At 41.1% G+C, this 26,734-nt stretch overlaps 1 protein-coding gene and 1 long non-coding RNA gene across 7 annotated transcripts in view; one reads left to right on the plus strand and one right to left on the minus strand.

The window, feature by feature from the left end:
* The window catches only part of EEA1 (early endosome antigen 1), a 134,830-nt gene extending 132,521 nt beyond the window's left edge, over window positions 1–2,309 (minus strand). For 2 of the 5 annotated variants that reach the window (XM_070599481.1, XM_070599480.1), the window contains exon 1: window positions 1,981–2,309. In XM_070599481.1, the coding sequence (XP_070455582.1) occupies window positions 1,981–2,004 (24 nt within the window). In that variant the 5' untranslated portion in view covers window positions 2,005–2,309. The remainder of the gene's footprint in view (window positions 1–1,980) is intronic. The other 3 variants (XM_070599479.1, XM_070599477.1, XM_070599478.1) reach the window with 2 other exon arrangements.
* A 62-nt stretch (window positions 2,310–2,371) lies between these two features.
* Window positions 2,372–26,734, plus strand: part of LOC139080225 (uncharacterized) — a 45,265-nt gene continuing 20,902 nt past the window's right edge. Inside the window, exons 1-2 of one of the 2 annotated variants that reach the window (XR_011534549.1) lie at window positions 2,372–2,815; window positions 16,860–17,050. This is a non-coding gene — a long non-coding RNA (uncharacterized lncRNA). Of the gene's footprint in view, window positions 2,816–3,020; window positions 3,406–16,859; window positions 17,051–26,734 lie in introns of those variants that run through there. The other variant, XR_011534550.1, reaches the window with a different exon arrangement.

Here is a 26,734-nt window from a genome sequence, read left to right on the forward strand (position 1 = left end):
CTATTCCATAGCACTGTCCACTTCCTCAACCAGGGTGAGTTCCAAAGGGAGGACTTAACTGTTCCCCAGACCCTGGCATAACACTGGGCATTAACTGACACTCAATACAAGGACACGGAAGAAAAGAAAGTTAACTATGAGAAACACTTCAAACTTTCCTATCAGAGTATATATGCTTAACACAGTGCTTCTCAACCAAGGGCAATTCTGCCCCAAGGGAACATTTGGTAAAATCTGGAGATACTTTTGGTTGTCACGATAGGAAGGAGGAGATTTGGGGGGTGCTACTGGCATCTAGTGGGTAGAAGCCAGGAATGCTGCTAAACGTCTTACGACGTACAAGACAGCCCCCCACAACAAAGAATTACCCAGACACAAATGTCAACAGCGCCATGGTGGAGAAACTCAGTTGTCAACAGATTTATTCATATGTGATGATCCCATATCACATCTCAGCAATAACCAGAATAAATTCCAGTTTTGGAATTTCAACTGAAACTTCGGTAACAGTTGATGTGTATGCATGCACCAACACTAAAAATGATCTTTATATAACCTGAATGCTTAATAACATTAAACTAAGAATACCAGAAAGCATCCCATATTTCTGAAAACTAGTTTATACCTACCAGAAGCTACTCTTAAGTCAGTAAACACTTTGTTTTATTTATCAACTTGAAAGCAAACCACAGGCAAACTAATTTTTACTTAAAGAACTATGACCGAAACACAATCTGAGGCATGAGGTAATCAGCTCCTCCAAGTCCAATAAAAGAACAATCCCTAAGTCTTGCAAGTAAATCAGGCACAGATGTCTTTCCTGTTGAACACAGGAACTGATGGCACGGTAAAGGGCATGCTCTTGCTACTGCGAAAATCCTCGGCTCATCAAGATTTCAAAGAACTGACAAGACCACTGCAAAAGAATCAGCAAATGTCAACAGCGGGTGGCAGATCCAGAAGTTAACTATTTCTCCCCAATACACGACCACGTTGCACATGACTTGAACATTTCACAAAGCTCTGCAGATGCAGGAACACTCCCTTTCCATATAGTGGATGACTCAACTCCCTTTGGCACAAGTCCTTAGCTAAATACTACAAATCCAATAATTTCTTTTGTCCTTTAAACTAGTTAGCAATCAGTTTCAAAAAAAAAAAAAAGAAGCTATCCAAAACAAAAACTTGAGTACTGTGCCTCTTATAGGAAAAGAGATTTTAATTCTTATTCTAGGACCTGGTTCCCCAACAATACACCTACAGCTTCCCAATGCTCTAATCTTTACATCCTAAGGTTGTTGCAGATTTCCAGTAGAGAGAGCGCTGGCAGAAAGTGAAGGAGTAAGTCTGTAGCCCTGGACACAGCTCACTGCGGATTTATTCCTGGAGAGCTCCAAAAAGATCCTGGGCTAGGAGGGGGAAACGCATTTTTAACTGGGGGGAAAAAAAGTTTCCAACAGTGAGTAAGATCTTCCTTCCCAGCTGACTCGGCCAGTAATGTCGGAACCCCACTGGGCCCAAGCCAGGCGGGGTTTCGCCACGTGACCCTCGGATATTGACCAGGTGCGAAACGAAGCCGAGCGCCGCAGGTGCGTGTCGTGCAAAGTTGGGGACACGGACGGCGGGGGAAGACCGAAGCCAGCCTCCCCCGGGTGTTTTTTCCCGACAGGCGTCCACACTGCGTTCCAGGAGCCGGGAGGAGGCCCAGCACCACACCCTCCCGCGGCCCCGCTCGCCCTGACGGCCCCGCGCGGGAGCGGGAGCGGCCTCGGCGTGCGGAGCCGTGAGGGACTCGGCGCCCGCCCCCGGCTCCAGCCTGCCGCCCCGCCCCGCCCCCGAGGCGGCCGGCCGCGGCCTAAGCGCCTCCCGGGCTGCGGGGCCTAGGAAGGAAGCGCCCGCGCCGCCGCCCCGGCTCCTCCGCGCGGCCCTGGCTCGGGCTCCCCGCTCACGTGCCGCCGGGAGACGGTTTCCCTCTCTTACCCTCTGTAAAATCCTCCTCAGCATGGTTCACACACCGCCCGGGCCGCCGCCGCGACGCCCGGACCCTCCGCGGGGCACTGATACTCGGGCTGCGCGGCCGGGAGGGCCTAAGCCGGGAGGGGCCCGGGGAAGAGGTCGCGGCGAGGCGGTGGCGGCGGCCGCTCGGGCAGCCCGGACTGCTCCACAGGCGGCGAGAGGGAGCGCGCACGCGAGCGACCAGCCAGCCGGTGAGCGCCCGCCCGCCCGCGGGGCCGCCCCCGTAACTGACAGCTGGGCGGGCCCGCCGCCGCCGCCGGCCCGCCCTCTCGGCCTGTCCATCCGCGGGGGGCGGGGCTGGAAGGGACCTGGCCAGGGCCTGCGACCAATCGCAAGCGGCGGCGGTGTGGGCGGCTGCGTGACGGACAGGCGGCAGGACGCCGGCGCCGCCGCTCCTTTGGGCGGGCGGGGGGACGCCGGGGCCGCCGAGCGCACGCCCGCGCTCCGTCAGAGGCCGCGCCGGCGCGCCGACCGCGTGCCCGTGAGGGGGACCGTGGGGAGGCCTGCGGCCCCGGCTGGGGTGTCCCCGACCGCAACCGGAGGAAGGGATCCGGGGCTGGTACCTGCGACGGCACCTGTGACAGCTCCGTAAATTTTGTCCGTGGGACCCGAGCCTTCACCGAGTCTGGGCTGGATCCTCATGGCTGCTGGAAGCTCTTCGCCCCTGGGTGGAAGCAAAGGAGAGCCTCGCAGACTCGATTAACCCGTCTGTTGGGCGTCTTGCCCCTGGTTTCCTTCCCCTGCTCCCTTCTTGATTCTTAATTTCAGCCAAAGAGAAAGTAAAGAATCAGAAGAAAAGGTAGGGAGAAACTGGAATTTGAGTTGTAAGAGAAGTTTGGGGTTGTCCTTTTTGAACCATAGCAACATAATACTTAAAGGACTGATGTCGCTAACATGTTGCACTTTCTCAAGTGCATGCTTGGCCCGTTCTCCTAAGGAATTTTAAATCGTATTCCCTTCATAGATCTATGAATTGAGTCGACATGAATTCCTCTGTTTCACAGATTAAGAAAAAATAACGAGGTCACGGATAAACAGCACGCCAAATCAAGGGCGTGAACTTGGAACTGACTTCCAGACAGGATGTCATTATAAACTCAAAAATCACAGCTCCCGAGTCCTCCCATTCTGCTAGTATTCTCAAGCTAAGAGGCTGGACTTTCACCCCGGGATGAAGAGAGAAGCCTTAAATATTGTGTAAATAGGGAAAGAGAGGGAATAATGCAGTTCACTTTGCTGGGGCCTGGGGAGGAGGGCGGGGTGGACACAGACCCTGAATTCTGCCGAGCAATGAATGGAGAGCTTATTGGAAAGTACTTCCAGAGCGTTCAAAAAGATGCAGCAAAATGTAAAAGTGTTTTGTAAAGTATAAAGCATTCTATAACGTAATATGTTGTTTCTATCCCAGGCATGTTCTGTTTTTTACTCTGTGTGTGTGTGTGTGTGTGTCCATAGGGCAGCAGAAGACTCGTGCCTGTAACTAATACATTATTAATCACTATTGATAATAGTGTACTTAAATACTTCCAGGCAAACATAGCAAAGCACACACTTTTTCATCTTTCCAGACACAAAATGCTTGGTTTTCAAACGATATGGGAACTATTTTCACTGACCTAGGGTGAAAAAACTGTGACGTAATAAATAAACATTTGATCTCTGCCCCCAATTCCTGACACAGAGCTTCTAAAACCCTTGTAATCTCCTGAGTGATAGGGTGCTAGGGGCATCTTTTGTCCTAATATTTGACCTTTGACTCTGGTTCCTGACACCAGAGCTTCTGAGAACCTTGAAATCTCCAGAGTGATAAGAATGTCTTTTTGTATGCTAATGAAATGAATGATGGTTGGGGGTGCCTAGATAGCTTTAGGAATGGGGGCTGATCTCCAGAAAGACCAAGGTGTGATTAGAAGGTTGCAACTTTCAGGCCCACCCTCCACCACCTCCAGGGAGGGAAGAGGCGCTAGAAGAGTTCATCACCAATGGCCAGTGATTTAATCAATCATGCTGATGTAATGGAACCTCCATAAAAACCCTAAACAATGGGGTCTGGAGAGCTTCTGGGTTGGTGAACACATCAAGGTCCTGGGAGGATGACGTGCCCTGAGATAACAGGGAAGGTCGTACCTCTTCCCCATACCTTGCCCTGCGCATCCCTTCCATTTGGCTGTTTGGCTGTTCCTGAGTTGTATCCTTTGTAATCAACCACTAATAGTAAGTAAAGTGTTTCCCAGACTGCTGTGAGCATTATAGCAAATTATCAAGCCTGTGGAGGGTGTCGTGGGGACCCCCAATTTGTAGCCAGTTGGTCAAGAGTACACTTGGCAACCTGGAACTTGAGATTGGTATCTGAAGTGGGGGCAGTCTTGGGGGACTGAGCCCCTAACCTGTGGGGTCTGCACTAACTTCAGGTAGTTAGTGCCAGAATTGAATTAAATTGTAGGACGCCCAGTTGGTGTCCAGAGACTTAGAGAATTGCTTGGTGTAGAATAAAACCCCACACATTTGGTGTCAGAAGTGTTCTAAGTAGAGTAAGGAAACAGGTTTTTCCATTTAAAGTGACATTTGTTTCTCTTTTTTGTTTGTTTTTGGAAAATTAATTTAAAGCTTCTTGTGGATGTCTCACACTAAGGCCTTCTGTACTGGAAGTCTCCCATGGAATCTTGTGACTGATATGATAGACTCTCATCTACTGCTTAGCTAGATGGCTTATGCAGAAGACTGAATAACCCCATCACTGGACTAATACACCAGAGAACTTAATTCCTCCAAAGGAAAAGAAGCAGTGAGTGAGGGATAATCATGTAAGAATATCCCTCACTAATTTAGCAGCTTCCCACACATAGTGGTCCTGCTTCCTCCATCTGGCCACTAATTCCTAGCCATTCAGCTCCCTTACATTAATATTCCATCAATTCTTTGACTCCATCAAGACCTCAAGTCCATTGGCCTCTCTTAGTTGCTTACTATCAGCCATTTCCCAAGCATCCTTATTTTCATCAAAACCCAGCTTAAAGCCCATGATCCAACTTTATTACTCCCCACCCTGTGCAAATATGCTCAACTTGTTCAGCTCTCCCTTCCTCCGTTGTTTTCATCTAGCAGAACGCACAGCCAGCTGTCCACCTGCTCTGTGCTGCACAAGAGCAGCTGAATATCATTAGAGGGACCCATATACACCTGGGACGATTGGGCTCATTTTACTTGAATAGCCACAGATCTCAAGACTCAAGACTGTCCAGCAGCAGACCTTTTACACTTTCCTCCTGTCTTTCTCCAGATCTCCAAAATGTCCTTCACACCTATAGGTGTTTCACTGTCTTCCCTGGCAATTTATTCTTAACTCACTCTGATGAAGCCTCCCTCTCACCTATTCCAATGAGACGGCTCGTGTTAAGATCACTAATGACCTAGTTGTTGCCTAATCCAGTGACAACTTTATTGTTTTGACTTTGGCTCTCCTTTACATTGAAAACAGTTGACCACTCTCTCTTTGAATTATTTTATTCCCTTGGCTTCCTTGACAATATACTTTCTGGTTTTCTCCTCAATGACCATTCCTTCTCAGACTCCACTTAATGTTACAGTGCCCCCTACTCTGCTCTAGGAACCCTCCTTTTATCTGTCACTCACAGCTTAGAGGTGATCTCTGCCAGTCTGGAGTCTTTAAATTTCATCAGTTTGCCCAAGACTCCCAAATCTATATCTGCAGCCCTCACCTCTCCCCAGATCCCCAGACTTGTATAACAAACCATCTACTTCCTGTTTCCTCTTGGATGTCTAATGAGCATCTCAAACTTAACGTGGCCCAAACAAAACCATTCATTTTTATCTTCAAAACTGCTTCTTCACCAGGTTTCCTGTCTCAGTATGTACTACTACCCGTTACTTAGTTGGGCCAAACCAAAACTCTTGGAATTATGGTTAATTTCTTTCTTTATCTCATCACTTTCCCTCCCTCCAGCCAATCCATCAGGAAATTGTGACAGGTCTGTCTCTAAAATATATCCTACATCTGCCACTTCTCTTTATCATCACCCTAGTCCACAGCACCTCAGTCTCCTATCCAGACTACTATGCGTCTCCTGGTTGGTCTCCGTACTTTTACTTTGGCTAGAGAAGCAGCTAGGAACACAGCAGCTAGGAACAACTTTTAAAAATGCAAATCAAATAATGTCTCTACCTCCTTGATTGTAGTTTCCCATCGCAATCACAGTAAAATCCAAATACCTTATCCTGGTTCACGTACCCTGTCGAGCTGGACCTGCCTGCTTCTCTGCCTTCCACTTATAACACTCCTCCCTTGGTTCTCTATGCCCCAGCCTCCCTGGGGCATAGAGCCTCCTCTCTCGCACAAAGCTTTCTCCTGCCTTTGCACCAACTACTTGCTATTTAGGAAATGCTTTACCTGAGATCTTGTGGTTAATTTTGTGGCATTCATATTGTACCTTAAAAGTCGTCTCCTCAGAGACATCTTCAAGGATCACCTCATCTAACGTGGTCTCCACACTCTATCACATCACTCATTTTAATTCTCTGCAGAGTAGAGAAAACTACCATTTCTGACTTTTCTTACTTGTCTATTTATGTCTCTCCAATGAGAATGTAAGTTCCCCGAATGCAAGGACCTTGTCTCTTGTTCACTGCTGTATCCTCAATAATTAAAACAGTGTTCAGCTAAAGGTTAGCACTAAATAAATATTTGTTGAGTGAATTAAAGTAAGAAAGGAAGGAAGGAAGGGATAGAGGGGGGAAGGAGGGAGGCAGAGAAAGAAAGAAAGATTGAGAAAGAAACTGAGGAAGTAAGGAAAAGAGGGAGGAAGGAAGGAAGGGAGGAGGGAGGGAGGGAGGAAGAGAAGGAAGGAAGGAAGGGAGGGAGAGAGGGAGGAAGGAAGGAAAATTAATTTTCAGACCAGTTGTTCATTACTTACTTACTTACTTACTTACTTACTTACTGGATAAACCCTCCAAAACGTGTAGCCTCTTTTTCCCCTGACTATGTTGATTTTAAACATATCTGCAAATTGTTTGACCCACTTCTCCCACCAAAACGTAGAATCTAATTGTCCTTCCTTTGAAGGAGTGAAGTATGAGAGATGATCAACCTGCACCCAGGTTTATAGCCAGAGGACCATTATTAACTACCTCCCATACATTCTCAGTTGGTTACCAGACACTCTTATGGTTTCTATTACATGTTGTTTGCTAGTGATCCCCAAATCTCCATTCTGGCTTTCTCTACTGAATATGAAACCCAAATATCCAACAGCCTACTGAACAAATCCACTTAGATATCCCACAGAATCCTCAAGCTCAATTTGAAATGTCCAAATTCTACACTGACTCATCATTGCCTCTTCTGCCCACCCTTCGCTCACTTCCCTAGATGCTCCCGGCTTCCTATATCGGGACTGGCTCCACCATGCCCAAGCTAGAAATCTGAATGTCATCTTTGTTCCCTTTTTATTTCTGCCTATATTCAATTAGTCATCCGGTTCTATAAATTTTACCTCACTTTGACCCATTTTTCATTTCACTCCCTTCTAACTTTGGTTGCCAACTCATCTCTGATTTTAGTCCTGCATCCCTGTAATTCATTTTCCACACTGCAGCCGAGTGACCTTTCTAGACCACAGATCTGATCATCATTACTCCCCGCTTAAAATTCCTCACTAGTTCCCCATCATTTTGAGGATAAAAACCCAAACTCTGCTGTGGTTTGCAAAGCCTTCACATGCTCTTGCTCCTGCTACCCCTCTGTCCTTATCTCTTGACATTATTTTCTTTGCACTGTTCTTCAGGCATGCTAAACTATCGCAGTTTTCTGGCTCATCACAGTCTCTCCCCTCCTTCTGGGTCATTACGTATCTATTCCATATACCTGGAGTGTTCCTTACATTCATCCTCCTCCTGTCTATCTAATTCCTACTTATCCCCAATTCTCACCCTCACCCCCAAACTAGGCTACATGGCCTGTGTGTGCCTCCATTTTGTACTCAACCTTATTATGGGGGAGAAGAGACTTTGGGTCACAGACTCAAAACACTCTAGGCTACATGACAAGTTTGTCCCTAAGCTGCATCACTCAATGACCTCTTCTTGTTCTGAAGACAGACCCAAAAAATTTTCAATTATGATTGGCTTCCAAGGTAGTTTTGTCTTAAAGAATAAATGCACTGGTCCTGTTGATTCAAGCCTAACCATCCACATGAATATTTTATTGCCCATTGTAAATTAATAAAATGACATTTCAGTCTCTGTAAGCTTGGATAACATGAGTTTGCCAAGAGAAGACTTTATTTTCAATGTGCTGACAAAAATTCAAATTTTGAGCCTGCAAAGCAAAGATCCAGAGCTTGTTCTGCAAAGCAAAGATCCAGAGCTTGTACCACAGTGAACTTACCAATGTAAATGAACTTCCTAAGGTCTTCTGACAGCCTGCCAGCTGGCCTCCCTAGGCAGCATCATTAGAATGATGAGTTATATGAAATTTAGACCTACTGCACTTCCATCTCCCCTTATGATTTGATAAAAATTCAGTAATAGAAGATTCCAGAGGCTCTAATTCAAACAGTACATTGCATAAGCCTGTGGATTGCTTAGAATAGTCTGAAAATCTAAAGTAGGCTATTGTAGTCAGGGCTCAAATAAATGGTCCTTTGTGAAAAACTAATCTGAAAATGTCTTGCCACCTCAGAGGTGGTAGCGTGAGTGAGGAATGAGAGATGATAAAGTATTTTATTTAATATAATTATTATTAATAGTTAGATTATTATTGTGTAAAAAATATTCTGAGTAGAAAAGCGTCTCTCTTTCTCTCTCTCCCTCTCTCCGCCACCCCCCCCCCCCCCCCCCCGCCCCACTAAGGAAACTATTTTCTCTGTTAAGGGAGGAAAAAATCTACCTGATAACTCAGGGCAATCGCCTCATTCATGTTATCCCTTCTAAAAGATACTAAAATATATTTGATATCAGCATTTGCAAGAGTACATAAAAAATAACACGGTACACTTTTTAAAAATGTTTTAAGGACGATGCTTGTTACAAGTTAGTTGGCTAAAAACGGGATCCAAAATTTATTTTATTGGACGTATTTGGGTTAATACTTTATAAAATGGGCAAAAAATAAGCAAATGAATTAATCTGGGAAGAAAATTAAAGAACACCCTTGAGGAAATGCAGTCTCCCTCCTCTCCCTTTTACCTTGGCGGGGAGGAAAAACTATTCCTCTACCTAGCTTAAGTACCTGGGGAGCTGCAAATTAAACAAAAGACAAATTAACAGGAGAAAAGGCGTACAGTTGTTACTGATGTTAATATTTATACCTGCATGAGGACTTCACACCAAACAAGTGAAAAAAACAAAGAAGTGGTTAGACTGGGGGCTTACATATCATTTGGACAAAAGGCGGTACACTGTGAAGTGACTAGTCAAAGGAAGCGGGCTTGGGACTTCCAGGGCAGATAAATTGTGAGAAAGTGACTAGGAAATATATGGAGGAACTAATGGAGGATAAGAGTTATTTTAGTAAGGTTTGTTTATGCAGACTCATCTCGGTGCCGGCTCTCCATCTCCAGTGTGATAAATTAAATAAGGAAGCCATTAGACTGAGGTGGTTCTAATACCTTAGCAGCCTCTGTAAGCAACCAAAACCTAGGCCTGAAATGCCTCAAGTGTAAGAAATCAAAACCTAAGGACAACCAATCACAAACAGCAACTAGACTTTTCCAGATAAGGCAAATGCCAATCAAATAATGTCTTGTTTTGCTTCCGCACCTTCTCTGCAAAAGTCTTTCCCCTAGCTCCTCTTGGTGGGGCGCTGCTGACCACTTCTGTTTTGGCATTGCAAGATTCAAATGGATTTTTGCTCAAATAATCTCTTAAAAATTGTAATATGCCTCAGTTTACCTTTTAACACTATCTACATATTTTTAAAACATTCGTATAACCTTTCATCCCCTATAACTATATACTCTTTATAATTTCCATTTCTAATCCCTAATATTTCATCAACATTAGAATATTAAAAATCAACTGACTAAGGATTTTTTATTTCTATTATTTTTTTAGAATCTATATTTTAAAATACATTTTTTTTAGTTTTGTTTGTTTGCTCGTTGAAGATGTTTGGCAAATCAGAATTATATAAGCCACATTCTATATGTTAATATAAAATTTTCAAAAGTCGAAAACCATGACTTTCATAGTACATATCTAAAAGAGTCAAAGACTTGTTTACCTCATTAATGGAAGAGCCAGCAGGATGATAAAGTCGGTTCAACGGGACATAGGACAGACAAAACTATTATACTCACTAAGAGAAGAAAATGCTGGAATAAGATTATTAAATTAGGGGCCAGCCCAGTAGCCCAGTGGTTAAGTGCACACATTCCGCTTCAGTGGCCCGAGGTTTGCCGGTTCAGATCCCGGGTACAGACATGGCGGTGCTTGGCAAGCTATGCTGTGGCAGGCGTCCCACGTATAAAGTAGAGAAAGATGGGCACAGATGTTAGCCCAGGGCTAATCTTCCTCAAAAAAAAAAAATTACTAAATTACATAAAAATTGGTGAATGCCCCATAGGACAATACAACTAATCTTCAGATTGTAATCTCTTCTACCAGACACGAATCATGTGTGTCTCTATGGGACAAAGGTTATTTGCATTGCTATCACACAAGGATTATTTGCATTGATCATTGTCTGGTTTTCTACTATTTACCATCTACTCTTACAGAGTCATTTTTACCATTTATCACTATCATATTACAAGTTTTACATACTTACCTTGTTTATTGTCCTTGCCCTCCATTAGAATATAAAGGCAGAGGCTTTTCCCCATTTTGTACATTACAGTATCCCCAATACCTAAAACAGTGCCTGACACATAGTAGGCACTCAAAAATATGCGTTAAATGAATAAATGCATAAAAACAAAGAAGGATGTTGTTCATTTTGGCTTTAAGAACACAAGACATTTTAAGGGGGAAAATGTAAGGTAAATGGGTACAAAGTAAATTAAAAAGTAAACTAAATTGGTTACCTGAAGGATACCCATGCCCTCATATTGGTGCTCAATAGAGGAAATTTCCTGCCCAACTTTCTTCGAGAGAGATTAATAGACATGACATATGATGAGGTGGAAAAACAAGCAGCACCTGTAGAAAATCTGTTAGCCCCTCATTCTCAAGGGAAAAGTGGAGAGGCGACAACCTATGTGCTCTCTGAGGAGGGCTATGTGGCGAGTGGAAGAGAACCAGATCCAAGTGGGGAAATTCACCAAGAGAAATCCTACCTCAAGAAGCCACTTGTTATTGAAGGGGACCAGAATATGCCACCCCTAAATATGCCACTTGGGCCTAAGGATTATTTCAGGCTGAAGGCAATTGAGAAACAGCAGGCATGGGTAAAAAGCTCCGTGCCCTCCCCCTATCTGGCTAAAAGCAGGACATCCAACTCCATTTTTAAAGGTTTCCCCCTCTCCTGTACCAAGAAGAGAACAACTCTCAACCGCTGGAACTCTTCATCACTGGAGACAGCTCCAGACCCTTACTGGCCCAGAGTCTGGCACCTCAGGAATCTGCATGATGAACCTTGCCAAATACCCTTAACTTCCATCTTCCTAGAAGCTCAAATCCCTTTTCCTTTGTCTCGTCACTTCTCCACAAATGTATTGTGCTTTGCTGAAACGGTATATAAGACTTTGGGTCTGATCTCTCTGGGGCTTTCACTTCATTTCTGTGAGGCATCTTATATGCTTGTGAAACAAACCTCCTTCTCCTGTTTATCTGTCTTTTCTCAGCTCAATTTGCAGGGCCCCAGCCACTGAACCTTATGAAGACAGAGAAAAAAGATTTTCCTCCCCTACGTTTTCCAGCTACTTCACCTCCCTTGCTGGCATCTATTCTGAAAATAGGGTCATATTTTTGACTTGATATTTTTAAGGCTGTCACATAAGTAGTCTTAAATCACTGGGTCAATAATATATTGACTCAAGTCATTCTAACCCATCTGGTGATTAGACAAGAAAAGGGAATTTATTGAGGTAAATCCAAGTCGACAAGCTTTTATGTAAAAACTTGCTGTCTCAATTAGAGACTTACTTCAAACCATAATGAGAAAATTTGGCTCTTAAATGGTTCCTTGCATCCTCAAAAATACACTGGAGTATTTTATTTAGTCTTTAGCATAGAAATTTCTTATTATCGAATCAAATCTCTAGTCTAGAGGCATCTGCTAAAGTAAGGTAGTAACTTTTAAATTTTATAAATTTTAAAATGTTAATATTTTTATGATATGATTTCATTTTTAGTTGTTACAACACACTTATGAGCTGTCTAGCAGAGATTGGAGAACTTTCTCTGTAAAGAGGAGATAATAAATATTTTAGGCTTTGCGGGTCATGCAGTCTGTGTTGCAACTACTCAACTCTGCTATTGTAGTGTGAAACAACCACAGATGATACCTAAACAGGTATGTGTTCTAACAAAACTTTATTTATTGACACCAAAATTATAATTTCATAAAGTTTTCATGTATTGTAAATCTTCTTGTTTTTTTCAACTATTAAAAGTGTAAAAACAATTCTTAGTTTGTGACTGTACAAAAACAGGTGGCAGACAAGATTTGGCCCGTGGGCTATACTTTGCCAATAGCTAGTCTATAGAATGTATATATTAAGTTGAAAGAAAAAGTAAAATGAACATCCACTGGAGTTTTTTGTGTGCCCCTCCCCCAAACACATCTCACTTAGGTATTTTACTTATGTCCTTTCTTTTCTTTATAATTTTACTGTATATGTAGGCATTCCTTAACAAAACATACATTTTAGTTTTGCCTGCTTTTTACCTCTAAATCAGTGGAATTATACTATATCTGGTCTCTTGTTTTCTGCTTTTTTCTGCTCTAGTTTAAGGCTTTTTTTCTTCTTCTTCTCCCCAAAGTCCCCCAGTACATAGATGTACATTCTAGTTGTAGGTCCTTCTGGCTGTTCTGTGTGGGATGCCACCTCAGCCTGGCTTAATGAGTGGTGCTAGGTCTGCGCCCAGGATCTGAATTGGTGAAACCCTGGGCCGTCCAAGCAGAGCACGCAAACCTAACCACTTGGCCATGAGGCTGGCCCCTAATTTAAAGCCTTTTGATTCAAATATCTTAATGTATGTAGCTGTACTTCATTAATTTTTTTCTCTTGTGTATATACCATTGGATAGTTATGCCACAAAATCAATTCCATCAGTCCACATTTGAATTTTTCCCAACTTTTTGCTATTACCAACAATGTTGCTATTAACATTCTTGTCCATGTCTCCTGATGTATATGTAAAAGAGGATCTATAAGATACATGCCTAGGATTGGAATTGCTGGATTTAAGGTATGCATGAAACCAGTCAAGAGTTAGCCATTGATGATTGAGTAGTTAGTAAATAAAGTTGTTTTTCCTTTTTGCAATTACTGATTATAGCTTTTGGTTGTTCACCCGCCCATTGCTAATTGTGCTGCTTAGGCAATATGCTATCTGACTCCCACTAGGCTCCTATAGATAACATCTCCCTGGACCCTGGGTCACTATGGTAATGGGTGTTTGAGCTGTTTTTCAGGAATTAGGACCACCTTGTCCAGTTCAGGCCAATTGAGACCACCAACCCATTAACTGGGCCCGTGTAGATATCCTGTACATAACCTTTTGATATCAAGAGGCTAAAAACTCCACCCTCAGATCATGCCAACGCCACCATTTTGTGAACGTGCCTCCTATGAAGAGGCGTGAAGTCTGACTACACTTGCACAGATCATCAATTACCTCACCTCTCCTCACCTCATATCATCTATCTCCACACTTCAGACTGCCTTGCTGCCAACCCCGTAAATATCCCTGAGTCCCCATTTTGAGGAAGGTTGATTTGAGACTCATTCTCCCATTTCCTCACTTAGCTGCCTTGTGATTAAAACCCTCTCTCTGCTGCAATCTCATCGTCTTGGTGTTTGGCTTCCCAGGCAATAGGCAGAATTAAACCTGGTTCCGTAACATGCACATCTACAACTTTAGCAGATAATGCCAAATTATTTTCCAAAGTGGTTGTTTCTGTTTGTACTCCCACTATCAGTGTAAATAAATTCTCTTTACTCCACATCTTTACCAGCATTTGATACTGTAAGAATTTTAATTTTTCACCAATAAGGTGTTTTCAAGTGGCATTTCATTGTGTTTGTATCTGTGTGTGCGTATGTGTGTGCTTGCACATGTATAACAGTTAATAAACCTTCTGATGTGACTGCAGACCACCATCAGGACACACACTTTCTTAATTTCCTTAACTCTTCTGCTAATGGAGTTTGGCTTCCCCATGACTGACTGCTTTAGCTGCTCTTCCTTCTCCAGAACTTTGCAATAGCCCAATTGCACTAAATCAATGACTGGGGCAATTCCTGTCTTGATTTGAGAACATTTTACCTTTGTCTGCTCACTGATCAAATTACAAAGGTCGTCAAGGTTGACAGTTGGGCACAGGGGTGATGATGCCTCATGCCAATTTTCCCAAAGTAACCTGGTGATTTTTGTCACAATTGAACCTGTGCTGAGACATGGCACCAGCATTACCATGACCCCCTGGTGCTTCCATGCTTGCCAATGTGACTGTAGCTCACAGGGCCCCAAGGAGTCCAAATCTTCCTAGTCTGGATGGCATGTCTAGAACCAGGTCAAAGGAGGATCAGCATGGATTCAGTTTGCATTTCCTAGGGAGGTTGGGCACTTTTTTCAATTTTATTTGACATTTGAGTTTCTTCTTCTATGAAATTCCTATTTATGCTTTTATCCATTTTCATATTCTGATTATTAGTATTTTGTCCATCATGTGTGTCATAAATATCTTCTCCCAGATTGTGGCTTGTCTTTTCACTCTATTTTATTTTTAAATAAATCAACTTCTCAATTTTAATAAATTTAAATTTATTATTTTCCTTTATGTGTTTGAGAAATCTTTCTCTATGCTGACATTATACTATCTTCTGAAAGTTGTAAGCCTTTGCCTTTCGCATTTAAAATCTTAATCCATCTGAAATTGATTTTATGCATGGTATAAACCAGAAATCCAATTTTCCATTTTTTTCCCCACGTGGATAACCAATTTTACCTGTAACATTTATTGAATTGTTCTTACTTCTTCCCACTGCTGTGCATTTCCAGCCCTGTCAGATATTGGGTTTTTATGTAAACATATATGTAATTTAGGTAGGTGGTTTTCCGTTCTGTTATATTGGCCTATTTGCCTATTTCTTGCCAGTTTCACATTATTTTAATTATTATAGCTTTGTAATGTCTTGATGTCAACTTATTCTTATTTTAGTCTAACTTTGCTAGTCTTAGCCTTTGCTCTTTGTATAAATTTTAGAAACATTTTGACAAATTCCACAAAGAGAAAATCCTGTTTAGATTTTAATTGAAATTGATGTGAATCAATGTCATCAGTTTTGGGAAAACTAAATCTTCAAATTGAATCCTCCAATCTATAAACGTGTTTTGTCTCTGCGTTCATTTAGATCCTCTTTAAAACCATTCAATAAAGTCTTACACTTTATTATGAAAGGGTCTTACACATCTTTGGTTAAGATTATTCCCAGGTATGTATTTTTTTGCACTTTCTAACTGCAGCTGCCATATCAAAATGTAATTAACCTTTTATATTTTGAACTTAGGTCTAATAGTCTGTTAAACTCTATTTTATTTCCAATAATAAATCAATAGATACATTTGTGTTTTCTTTGTAGGCTATTTTCTCTGTGAATAATGGCAGTTTTTAAAAAATCTATTTCTAGTCATTATTTCTTTATCTTGTGGATTGCTTTGGATAAGACCTCCATTGAAATGTTTATGTAGAAGAGGTGATGACAAGCATCCTGGTCTCCTTCCTGATTTTAAACGTATGATTCTAACCATTAAAGTGTATTGTTTGCTCTATGCATTTTTTTAGATACTTATTATCAGGTTAAGATTGCTTTTTAAACCATGAATTGCTGCTGAACGTTATTCAATGTTTTCTCCATATCTATTGGGGTGATCATATTGCCTTCACTCTCTTGATGTGGTGAATTGCACTATTTGATTTTCTAATGTGGAACCAACCCTGCATCCCTGTAATCAATTCAACTTGGCAAAGCTCTATGGTCTTTTTCTATGTCTTATGGTATTCAGTTTGGCAATATTTTGTTTTAGGATTTTGGTGTCTATGTCCATAAGTGAGCGGGCCTATAAATTGCATTTCTGACACTGAACTTGTCTGGTTTTGAAATCTCCATTATACCCAACTTGAGAAAATTGGTTGGGGAGCATTTCTCCCCATTTTCTAGTCCTTGAAAGTGTTAGAACTAACCTGTAAAGTTGTCTGGGCCTGGTGGATTTTCTTTGTATGTGGGAGAAGATTTTAAAGTACCAATTCAATTTGTTATTTATGATTTTAATAATTTTTCCTAAATTTGTTCATTTATGCATTCTCTCCTTTTAACTTCTGTTTATCATCATTTCCCTTTTTCCACTATCATTGGTTTTATTATTTTGTTCTCTCTTCTAATCTCTTAGATTTGAAGCTTAGCTCATTATCTCTTAGGTACGTTTTTTCTTTCTGATATAAGCACTGAGAACTACGCATCTTCCTTTAAGACTTTCTTCTTCTTTTTTTGATATGTATTGTTATTACTATCCAAGTTTAAGTATTTTAAATTTCCATTATAATTTCTTCTCTGAGACATGTGTTTCTGTAATAAGTATGTTTTTGTTTTTGTTTTTGTTTTGTTTTGTTTTGTTTTGTTTTTTTAAAGATTTTATTCTTTTCCTTTTTCTTCCCAAAGGCCCCCCGGTACATAGTTGTACATTCTTCGTTGTGGGTCCTTCTAGTTGTGGCATGTGGGATGCCGCCTCAGCGTGGCTTGATGAGCAGCGCCATGTCCGCACCCAGGATTCGAACCAACGAATCACTGGGCCGCCTGCAGTGGAGCACGCGAACTTAACCACTCGGCCACGGGGCCGGCCCCTGTAATAAGTATGTTTTAAAATTTCCAAGCATACTATATTTTTAAAAATCTTTTAAAATGCATTTCTAACTCAATCACATTTTGTTTAAAGAATATGGTCTGCGTGTACCAGTTCTTAAAAAAATTATTCAAACTTGCTTTTTGGCCATATCCCTGGACAGTTTTCACATAAATGCTTTCCGGGCACCTGACAGGAATGTATGTAATGCAGTTGTGAGGTATAGTATAGGAGTTATATGTGTTCATTAGATCAAGCTTGTAAATTGTATTTTTCAAATCTTCTGTATTTCTACTGATGTCTTTTGTGATTGACCTATTAGGTATTGACATAGATATATCAAGATTTCCTAGTATGGTGGTGGATTTGTTGAGTCTCCTTGTAGTTCTGCCACCTTTTACTTTATGTATTTTAAAGGTGTGCTATGAGGCCCTTACAAGTTTGAATTATTAAATCTTAATGAAGTGAATCTTCTATCAATGTGTTTATCCTTATCAGACTAATGTTTTTTGTTTTAAAGTCTCTGATATGAATATAGCCATACCACCTTTATTTTGGTTAGTATTTGCTTAGTATATCTTTTTACATCTTATGACTTTTAGTCTTCTGTTGTTGTTGATTCAGGCAGTTGTGTACTGGCAAACGCTTAACAGCCAGCTCTCTGGGGAGGGGCAGCAGTGTCTGATTTGTACAATTTACTGATCTCCATAGTGTCAATACTCCCACCTGAGGTTGCAAGATAAAATATAGGAGACACAATTAAATCTGAATTTCTGATAAACAAGGAGTAATTTTTAGTATAAATATGTCCCAAATATTACATGCAACATACTTATATTTAAAAACTATTTGGTATGTATTGGAAATTCAAATTTAGCTGGTTATCCTATATTTTTACTTGCTAAATTTGGCAACCCTACTCCCAGCAACATGGCCCTATAGTGTAAGTGCCTGCTTACCTATCTCATCTTCCTCCGGCCTGTCAGCCACACAAAGACGAGGACTTTGTTCTCTATTGCACTTACAGTTCCTAATTTAGTGCCTAGCGCGTGGTGTTTAATTAACACTGTGTGCATGAATGAAGTACAGCACAGTGGTTAAGAAACGGGTTTCTGAGTCATTTAAATCTCAGATATGCCACCTATGTAAATGCAGGAAAGCTAGCAAGTTACTTAACCTTTCTAAGACTTAGTTTCTTTCCTGATAAGGTGTGGAGAAAAGTAGCACCTCCTTCAATAAAAATTTTGAGCAATCAGCATTTGCCTGGCACATTTTAAATACTCAGTTAACAGATAGTTATTGTTGTCGTTTGTGTTAAACAACGTTGATAACCCACCTGACACTGTGATCTCCCAATAGCTTGGCCACTGTCATCCCATTCACAATGTGTGACCTACTCCCGGGACCGTCTTTGGATTTGTCGTCACTGGCAGTTCCTTCATTGTAGACAAACTAAACTCCCGAATCCCACTCTCTGATAACAGCCTGCCTCAAGGAACTTGCATAATCAGCGTTGGGATTGTTTTTTTTTTAAACTGCCAATTTAGGAGGAAAATACGATCTAGGTGTCATATGCACTTCTCTCCTGATTAATGAGATTGAATGTTTTCCGTTATTGGAAATTTGTGTTTCTTTTGTGACTTTCGTGTCTTCTGCCCACTTTCGACTGATATGCTAATCCCTGTCTTTTGGATTTGCAAGAGCACTTTATGTAGTATTAGGATTATTAAGCTTTTGTGCAGCATATATTTTGCAAATAATTTCCCCAAGTTTGCATTTATTACTTCTCATGATACCTTTAAACACACATAGTTTTTCTTATTTCTAGGAAGTCAAAAATATCAATCTTTCCTATTAAGACATTGCAGAAATGTATGAGGTAGAATGCGGAAGTCCCACATATTTTTATACTCTGCCCACTATTTGAAAACTACTGATAACAATTCAGTTTATCCTCAAAACACGTGTATTGATATTGAATATATATGATCAATTGTCTTCTCTTTTCCATTCCATTCTTAATGTTGCCACCTTGTCTAGGTGACTGTTGTCTCTTTCCTGCCCCTCCTTCCCCTCTAAGTCATTGATCCTATCACAGCCAGAATGGTCGTATTTAAACATAGACTAGATTTTTTTTTTAACACATACTAGCGTGCAGGTCATTAACCAATGTGTACATACTATCCAGTTCCTTGCTCTATTCTCACTTAACAATATACATTGAACCTATGCTCAGATATTGCATGGGACATTTATTTTTTAAGAAAAGAATTTATCTGAAATTCATTTTTAATTGGACATTCTGTATTTTTATTTGCTAAATCTTGCAGTCCTACTTCTATTATTGGTCCGAGGTTGCTATTTCAGTTCTGGCCTTCTCTCAGCAATGAGAAGGGATTAAAGAGACTCAAGGAACATATGTCCAATTCTCTTAAGGGCAGAACCCGGACATGTCACATATTACTTCTGCTTATTGCCCATGGCCATAAGTTAGTCACATAGCCACACAGAGCTTCTAGGAAGGCAGGGGAGTGTAGTCTCTATCTGGGCAGGCATTCGACCAGCTAAAACTCTATTACCATGGAAGAGGGGAAGAATGAATGTTAGGGAACAACTAGCGGCCTGACAGCGATAACAATCCCTCCATCTTTGGATACAGTCTTGATAGGACTTTCATTAGAGGTACCCAACTCCCTCTCCATTCCAACCAAGGCTGGGCATGTGACGCAAACTGGGCCACTCAGATGCTGTCTCTCTGAAACTGAAATCTTGAACACAGTGATGGAGAGACTTCCCAATAGTTGAAGATCATTCATCCTGATTGTGACAACCTGAAGAAACTAAACATTATGACTTCATGCTGCTTGGATCTCTAGAGTTTTCTGGTTCCTGAGCTTGCCCTTAGTCTGCCTTCCCAGATCCAGATACCCTTTTTTTTTTTTCCTTAAGTTGTTCAGAATTGGTTTGTGTGAGTCGCAATCAGAGAACTCTAACTGATCAAAGGTCAGGTCTGGGTGCATTCCAAGGTAACGATATATAAAGCCGGTTCTCCACCCCTAAGGTTTTCTGCCTAAGTACGTTTTCACTTCTACATTACAGTTTCAGATTTAAGGTAACAGGCAATTATCGCATCAAAGATAGTAGCTTAAAATGGAAACACAGAGAGAAGTGAAAATTCAATCTGACTAGGCTGTTACTTGTACTCACTGTGTGCCTACTTGCAGGGGTTCCTGATTCCTGGTTACTCTAAGACTCACAGCAGCTCTGTGCTTTGTTAATATTTTACACGTATCATCTCATTAAATCCTTGTAGCAACAATAATAAGCATTATTATTATTCTCACTTTGCAGCTGGGGAAATGGTAGCTTATAAAGTGAAGTGGCTTGCCTAAGGTCACATAACTAATGATAGTTGTAGCCACATTCAAAGTGCACTTTAACTGCAGCGTTTGAACTTCTAACCATTATGCCATACCACAGCCAGACCTTAAAAAATAGAAATAAAAATAAAGGGGGGATGGCCCGGTGGTGTAGTGGTTAAGTTCATGCACTCTGCTTCAGCAGCCTTGGGTTTGCAGATGCGGATCCTGGGCACGGACCTAGCACTGCTCGTCAGGGCACGCTGTGGTGGGGTCCCACAAAAAATAGAGGAAGATTGGCACAGATGTTAGCTCAGAGACAATCTTCCTCACAAAAATATAAATAAATAAAAGTGAAGATATTTGCTATTTAAACAGTTACTTTATTTTATTTTTATTTTTTAACATTTTGTTATAGAAAATTTCATACCTACAAAAATAGAAAGAATAGTATAATGAAGCTTCATGCACTCATTACCTAGCTTCAACAATTATTCCCATTGCACCATTCTTTTTTCGTCAATCCTCTCCCCAAATTCAAACATTTTTTTCCTTTCATCCTGGAGTATTTTATTTTATTTTAATTTGTGTTTATTTTTTATTATTTTCTCCTGGAGTACTTCAAAACAAATCCCAGACATCAGATCTCTTCCTCTATAATTACTCAGTATGTTTCTCTGGTGCTTGACAACCTAAAAGAAAAAAATAACATTATCATACCTCCCAAATTAATAATAATTTCTTAATGTTTTTAATATCCAATCCAAGTTTAACTTTCCCTGATTGTCTCAAAAATATCTTTTTACAGTTGTTCAAATAAAAATCCAAACACAGTGCACATATTACACATGTCAGATATTCTCTTAAGTTTCTTTTAACTTATGACAATTCCATAACAATTCTTTTCCTCTATTCCATGTGTTTGTTGAAGAAAAAAGAGACCTTTTGTCCTATGGAATTTCTAACATTCTACATTTGGCTGACATATCCTCCTGGTGTTATTAACAGGTTCTTCTATCTCCCGTCTTTCCCGTAAGCTGGTAGTTAGTTCAAGAGGCTTGATTAAGTTCAGGTTCAAAAAAATTCTTTTTTTTATTTTTGAAAGAATACTCCATTGATGGTGTGACAGCTTACTTTTTAAATAAACTGTGTAATGGCTTTATTAAATGTGCTGAATCAGTGATTATAATCAGTAAACTGCCATTTCATCTGCCACCACTGCCTTCAAAGAAGATCTCCCTTCTTTGCCTCCAGTGACATTTCAGACAGATCCCGTACCTTTGGGGTCACTTTCAGATATGAGAAGAGTCTCATTTTCAGCTATGGAAAATTCCCATCCAGTCTAAATTAAACTTTAATTTCTCATCCAATTCAAATCTCCCCCCTCCCTGCTCCCTCCTATTACAACTGTCAGGCACAGCCTGTCCTTTCACTGCGTTTGGTGGACAGTCTCCACTGTGTCCCCTCGGTCCATGGGAAACACTGTGCATTCCTACTCAATCAAATGGGGAAGTGTAACTTGCTCCCAGGGCAGCCTCTAGTTTGCAGATTTCTCTCTACCCCTCAAACTCTAGGGGACCCTTGTTAAATTCTCCCCAAACTTGCTTGCCTTCTACTCCTGTAGTTCCACAGGGCCGGCATACACCTTGCTCCGGCCCAGCAAGCATCTGGCCAGCCAGTGGTAGTTTGGCATCCCTTTCTCCCTAGCACTCCCGCTTCTAAGGGGGTCATCACTGCCTCACTTCACTTGGCTCCCTTGGGACAGGCAATGTCCCATGCAGACCTGGGAAGAAATGCTGCTGTGCTGTCTCTTCTTGTGAAGTTCCTCTGAAGATGCATCTGCCTGAATAAGTCTCTGGCCTTTTCTACTAAAGGCTATTGGAAGTGGTGGTTGCTGGACTGGAATGTTCATCTCATATTCAGGCCTGTGCAGATATGTTGAGAGCCCTTCTTTAAAATGGGGGGCTGCTCCTCACCCATTGTCTACACCTCTGAGGCTGTATTTTAAATTCTTATCAAGAGGAAAATCTCAATCTACATCCATGAAAGTCTGCTAGATTTACCCAGGGCTTCACTTTATAAAGTAATTCTGCTAAACATGCAAAATTTTCTAGTTTATTTTAAAATAAATGATTTAGGGAAACTCAAATTTAGATAATACTCTCCAGGACATTTTTTCATGTGTCAGTGGAATGTTAGTGAACGTCATGTACAGCACTAACAAATTTTTGTCTTCTGTTCTCACTCGAGAAGACCTGGGTGGTCTCCTAAATACCAACAACAACAAATCAAGAAAGGAAAACATTTCTAAAAACAGCAGAAGACAAAGAAGCAGGTCCACAGTGATATAGCAGATAAATTAAATGAGCCCAGTTTTGTTTAATAGGTCACACAATAAACTATGTACTTGTTTGATTCCCATGTTATAGTAGATACAACCTATAACCACTTTGATTAATGTAGTATGGTCTATGTGTATTTTTTTAATTAATGAGTTTAATTACAGTTGCTAGGTGGAGAACTGCTTATTCCAGCCTTAGCTAGAACTAGAATTGTGAAATGAAAAGAAGGCCTAGTGATTCACTAAGAGTCAGCTGAGTACATTTTTATTTTGCTCTCAGCCAAAGTAGGAGCGAACAATAAGCTAACCAAGAGCTGCCTGGTGGTGAATCAGTATCTATGGACAAATGTAGGCAGTTGGGGAAACGCCAATCCTGCTACATCCAATTGGGCTGAAATAAGGAGTTTGAAAATGGATGAGATGTTTTTGGATGTGTACTATAATGGGCCAAATGAATCATGTTAAACTCATTCTGGACAAAGCTGGTTAAATAATCTTGAATAATCTTGAATTATATGTATTGAAAATATGTGCACCCAGCAGAGCTCCAGGCTAGCACTAGGATCTTACTAAAAGTTTGTGGAAAGAAGAAGGAAGGACAAACGGAGGGAGGAAGGGAAAGAGAGAGGGAGGAGGGAGGAAAGGGTAATTGGTTTTTATTACCTCATTTTAACAACTGAGTAAGCATAAATTGGCTAATGGTCCTTTCATGGTGTTGCTAAAACATTGAATTTAGGCCTAATTGAGTAAATGAAAGAAAAGTAAGAGTTTAATAAAAATCATGTCATGGTAATGATTGAAAGGCTGATAGCACATGAGTTTGAAAAAGGAATGTGAAGCCTTTGGTTTTTATGTTTTTGTTTTAACTCTGGCATCATGAATTAACTTTGTAAAATATTTAACATTCCAGTATATCAAGTCGTTGATTGATTCTCTTAGAAACCCCATTTTCCAAGTCATTTGAATTTAATTACAAATATATTTAAACACAAAGGCACTACTAATTAATGGAAAGCAAATGTTCCATTAAGGAATGCAATATAGAATGCGTGTTTAAAGCAAAGCTGATGAAATAGAATTTCAGGACAAGACAGCACATTAGTCATTCTTCCCAGTTCTGTGTCATGTGCAGATTTGATAATTATTCTTTCTGTCTATTCAAGTCTTGGTTACAAATGCTGCAGAGAGGGTCACAGCCATAATCCTGTTGCACTCACCCAAAAGCTGCACCCCTCAAACCACCCTCTCCCTTCTCCCTCCTTCTGTGCATTTGCCACCTGCTGTTGCCCTCTGCCCCTCATTTCACCCAACTGAAGAAATCTACAAGGATTTGAAGGGAGGCATTGTGAAATTGCCTCATGGCCAAAATAACCCTTCCCTTCCGGGTGTTCCTTTGGTACTTTCTACAACCCTCTAGGACTGCACTTACCCCCGTGATAGCATATTTCTTGTCCCTAGAACACAGACTCCATGTAAATAGAGTTCATTTTCCTTTCTGAATCTTCATTGACCAGTATTTCTTGTGTGCCAACACTGGTCAAGGTCTGCGTTAGATATTACATTTAGAAATGAACAAAATAGATGTAGTCCTTGGATTTGGAGGTGTGCCATCTTCTGAGGAAGAGAGCCATTACATAAATCAACAGGAAAAATAGGACAATGCAGATTGCGTTATGAAAGAAGAAACCAGGGTTCCAGGGCCCAGAACAGCAGGAGAGACAGAATCAGACTGAGGGTGGAGCAGAACTTCTCTGAGGAGCCAACATTTAACTTGAGGCCCATGAAGACCAGGAGTCACTCAGAATATTCAGGCTTGAGTGAGAAGAATGTGCCTGCCAGTCACAGCGCTGTGTGGGAAGCCTGGGGCCACTGGGGCTGGAAGGGATGGGGCAAGCGGAAAGGGATGGGACAGAGAGTCAGGAGTCTAGATGCTCTGGGGCCTTAGAGGCCACGTTACGGATTTTGTATTTTATCCTAAGTGTAAACCATTGAAGGTTTTAAGCAAGAGACTAGAGGGAGTTGTGTACCTTAGTGCCTTGTGTTTACTGGCTCATACTTAATATTTATAAATGAATGGATGAATTCAATATAAGCAATGAATCAATGATAAAGATTCATTTGATACAACTTGTTCTTAGGAAACATGTAGTGGGAATTTGTTGATTTTCAGCACTCTCCATTCATTTTCCCTTCCCACCAAGCACCCACTTTGTTTTAGGTAATTCTCCCCATTATGTGCATTCCTGGTGCCCAGCTCTTCCTTGGCCAAGAGGCAGGCATGAGAAGCAAACAATTCCAGCTGGACTCCCTTCCTAGGACTTGGAGTCTTTAATAGAGTAATTGATAGAGGGAAAAACATTTGAAGGAATTCATTTCAGCCATGGAAATGGGAAAAGACAGCGTGTCTTTCAGGCTCTAGTGCCCACGGCTTCCGTGGTTCCTGCCCTGGTTTCAAGCCTGAGTCTCTAGTCTCTCCTCTTTCTTCCCAGTAAAAGTCCCGCCAGTACATTGATTCTGTCACTTGCAAAAGAAGAATCATAATGGAATGAAAATCTATCCTAGATCAAAATGGTGATCGCATTTTGGTCTCAAGTTTTTATTTTATTATTTATTTATTTATTTATTTATTTTTTAGATTAGCCCTGAGCTAACATCTGCCGCCAATCCTCCTCTTGTTTTGCTGAGGAAGGCTGGCCCTGAGCTAACATCCATGCCCATCTTCCTCTACCTTATATGTGGGACGCCTGCCACAGCATGGCTGGCCAAGCGGTGCGTAGGTCCGCACCCGGGACCGAACCCGTGATCCCTGGGCCACTGAAGCGGAAGGTGCAAACTTAACCACTTTGCCACTGGGCCAGACCATGGTCTCAAGTTTTTAAAACCTTTCTTTGGATATATGACTTGCTCATTTCCAGTCTGGTGGAATCTTTAACATCTTCTTTTACTTCTCAAAACTTATTTTAGTAGTTGGAACGTACTTTCTGGGCTGACAGTTTTGAAATACTTGAAAATGGTGAAGTACTGTTTCTCTCTCTTAGATTTCCTCAAAAACAAAACTGTAGTTTCCTAATGCAGTTTTTTCTTTGCACTATTTAGTCTACCTGTTTTTGCTAGAGACCATTCTTCTTGCTTTTAAAGAGTGTTTATGAAAGTGTGTTCTGCACTAGGCCCATGAGATGCTTCCAGCTAAAAAGTGTCAATTATTACACAAGTCTGAATTGCAGTGAAGACTCTACCCCTCTCTTTGGGTTTCAAAGAACACTGTAGTATCTTAAAGCATCCAAAAACTCCAGCGGTTAAGAAATCTGTGTATTTTCCCAGAATTTCCCAACATGCAACTCTTCTTCCTGCAAAACCTATTAAAGAAATAGCATTTTGTGGGACCCACTTTGGGAAATGCTGTTTTTGAAGATCAAAGCAAAATGAAGTGAGGTTTTTCCATTTTCTCTGTGCCATCTGTGAACACTGCATCGTCTTCCTTTGGCAGTAGGTTTATCCTTTTTCTTGTTTCTCCTCCTTCAAATACACCTTGAACATTCCTTTAGTTATTGTCTTTTTAAGAAATTTTAAAGGCCTCAATCCCTCCTGGCACATGTTACTCTTTGGATTTGTTCTGGGTATATCCCTGAAATGCCTCTTATAGTCAAGGCCCATCAACATGCTCTGAGAGCAGCCAGTGTTTACGTTTTGTTTCTTTTATTTACTCTTCTGTGCATGAGTCTTCTGAGTGTCCCTAAAATTAGGGGTGATATGGTAGAGGGAAAGCTCAACATTCAGCCCATGCTGGTATTCTATGCACATGCACGTGAGAACACACGCACATACGCCAATACACATCATAGAAAAACGTGATCTATTCTCAAGGTCATCTCAAAGACATCTCATTGTGCTTGGGGATAGTCCCAAACGGTCCAAGCTGAGATGAAAAGTGTGGACAGAGAGTGAGCTACAGGGACAGATTATCTCTCTCCCAACTTGCCCTGACTGGTGCAAC

This window comes from Equus przewalskii, chromosome 29 (assembly GCF_037783145.1).
Source record: "Equus przewalskii isolate Varuska chromosome 29, EquPr2, whole genome shotgun sequence".
Lineage (NCBI taxonomy): Eukaryota > Metazoa > Chordata > Mammalia > Perissodactyla > Equidae > Equus > Equus przewalskii.